The sequence below is a fragment of the Buceros rhinoceros genome, unplaced genomic scaffold (genome assembly GCF_000710305.1).
Source record: "Buceros rhinoceros silvestris isolate BGI_N320 unplaced genomic scaffold, ASM71030v1 scaffold31327, whole genome shotgun sequence".
NCBI lineage: Eukaryota > Metazoa > Chordata > Aves > Bucerotiformes > Bucerotidae > Buceros > Buceros rhinoceros.
The window spans coordinates 4653-6923 of NW_010420902.1; the positions used below are offsets into that span (position 1 = coordinate 4653).

Sequence of the window (2271 nt, forward strand, 5' to 3'; positions counted from 1 at the left end):
CGGGAGGACAGTCCTGCTGGGGCAGCCCTGCGGGCTGGCTTGCGGGGGGGGACCGTGACTTTTTCTCTCTGCACCTAGTTATTTTACCCATCATCATGGAGCGACTGGAGAAATTCCCCTTCATGCAGGTGAGTCCACATTTCTCCTGCCAGTTTTTCAGTGGGTCCTGTGGTGCCCCAGTCCTGCTCCCCAGCTGCCTAGATGCTGGGGATTAAATGGGATGTTGCAGAGCCTGGCTTGCTTTGCCCCCTGTTTGAGTCACTGGTACACCAAAGGTCTCTCGGGTGACATGGAGAGGCTGTGGGAGGGTAGCAAGGGTTGGTGGCACCTCAGAGGTGTTAGGCATTCAGCCCCATTGAGGAGAGAAGACTCCCCACCCTGTGAGCAGGGCTTGTGGTGAGGCCAGGGATTCACTTCTGGCTCTTCCCTTGCAGCGGATCCGGGTTCTCCATGGGCCTCTGCAGGTGCTGCTCTGTGGGGGCTTGTAAGTATCTTGCTGCTTCAACACCCGTAGGTGCCTGGAGCCTGGCTCCGAGGGACGCTTGGAAAGAGACCTCACTTCCGGCAGGGGACTGCAAAGCTTACCTTTCAGCTTGGGCTGTCCCCGGTTACTGGGAGTCATGGAGTGTGAGCAACACCTCTTGGGCTGAGATCCCTGCAGCTGGGGGGGCAAACGGGCTGATATGTCCAACACTAACGCTCAGCTCTTCTCTGTCCCACAGCCTCCTGTTCATGGTGCCAGCAGCCTGTGCCCTGTTCCCGCAGAGATGGTACCTGTCCCACTGTTCCCCCTCGTGTGCGGGACCTCGGGAGCTTTCCTCCTCCCCTAGCTCTTCCCTGCCCATCTCAGGAGAAGCATGATGGGCACCCACCCTTCAACCTGCGGCAATGCCTGCCTGTGCATGCTGGTGCCCTGGGCGTGTGCCTCCCCTGCTCTGCAGGTTCTGTGCTGAGAGCAATGGGACCCCAGCTCTCTGCCCCTAGCTCTGGGAGCAGTGAATGCCAGGAATGGGTGGTGGGTCTTGATGTGAGCCTGCAAGATCCCAGGGACTGCAGGGGCCCTCGAATGGCAATCGGGAGGGAAGGTGGCCTGACCAGTGGTCAGGGCGGAGGATTGCGGGTCTCAGTATTTATCCCCTTTCCCAACAGCTCGCTTGCACTGGCTGACCTCGAGCCGGAGCTGCGTGACAGCATCGTGGCCAAGCATGGGGACAAAGTGCCATACGTCTATTTTAACAAGGGTCTGTGAATGGAGACTACCTCAGGAGCCATTGCACCCCTCCGGCCCACTGCTACCACCAGCCCTGTGTCCCCTGAGCGGGGCTCAGAGGCACGGTCAAACCAGGACTGCCCCCCAGACCAGCACCATCTTGCTGCCTCCTGCTCCCAGAGAGGCAGGATCTGGCTCTGTGTGCCCAGCTTGAAGCACTTTGGCTTGTCCTGAGCCTCTTCCCATCTGCTGCTGGCCATATCCCTGCCTCTCCACATCCCTCTTGCCCTGGGTAACGGCTGCAGTTCCCGTGCCTTCCTCCTGCCCTGCACAGGAGGATCTGCCCAGCCTGTCTGAGCCTCGCGCAGGTCACTGGGCTCGGGCCCATGAGGCATCCTGCTCTCTCCCTTGGGGCTCTGAGTGCAGTCCTACCTCCGAAAGCAGGTGCACTGCCATTGTACCAGGAAACAAAACACGTTGCTGCCTTAAACCACCACAGTGGCCTCTTACCAAGAGCTGGATCATGCCTCACCTTGCTCCCTCTGCACAGGGAGCACCCCAAAGTCCAGGGACCAATGCTTGGACCATGCCTTCCTTGCTCTCAGGTTCAGGTTTCATTCCCTTTGTGATTGCCACAACCCAGGAGAGAAATTGCTAATTCTTTTTAAGCTCTTAATTTTTGCAATGTACCCCTTCCTCTGAGCTCAAGAGCCAGCTGTCACCCTTTTCCTGCACCTCACTGTCCCCATGGTAGGACCCAGGACGTGCAGCTTTGGAGAAGAGCAAGCTCTGGGTCCCCTTGGACAGGGGGAAGGAGACACAGGAGTCACAAAGCTGTTGAGGCATTAACTCAGGCTCTGAATCACCACTGCAAATGATAAAGAGGAGAGCTGAAAAATAAAATGGGGTGATTTTTTAAAAACAGCTGCAGATTCTGTTTTTAGATGGTCTGGGGGTTTCTGTTTTCCCGGGCAGGGCTGGTATGTGGATCTCGTGCCTGAACTGAAAGGGAAAGACATGGCTTCTGTGACTGACCAGACACCAGGTGAGAGAAGGAAGAA

General features: G+C 57.3%; 1 protein-coding gene across 1 annotated transcript in view; it reads left to right on the forward strand.

The window, feature by feature from the left end:
- The window catches only part of SFXN2 (sideroflexin 2), a 5544-nt gene extending 4207 nt beyond the window's left edge, over positions 1 to 1337 (forward strand). The window contains exons 8-11 of the mRNA XM_010139485.1: positions 79 to 128; positions 435 to 484; positions 723 to 770; positions 1150 to 1337. Coding sequence (XP_010137787.1) covers positions 79 to 128; positions 435 to 484; positions 723 to 770; positions 1150 to 1249 — 248 coding nt within the window. The 3' untranslated portion in view covers positions 1250 to 1337. The remainder of the gene's footprint in view (positions 1 to 78; positions 129 to 434; positions 485 to 722; positions 771 to 1149) is intronic.
- The last annotated feature ends 934 nt before the right edge of the window (positions 1338 to 2271 follow it).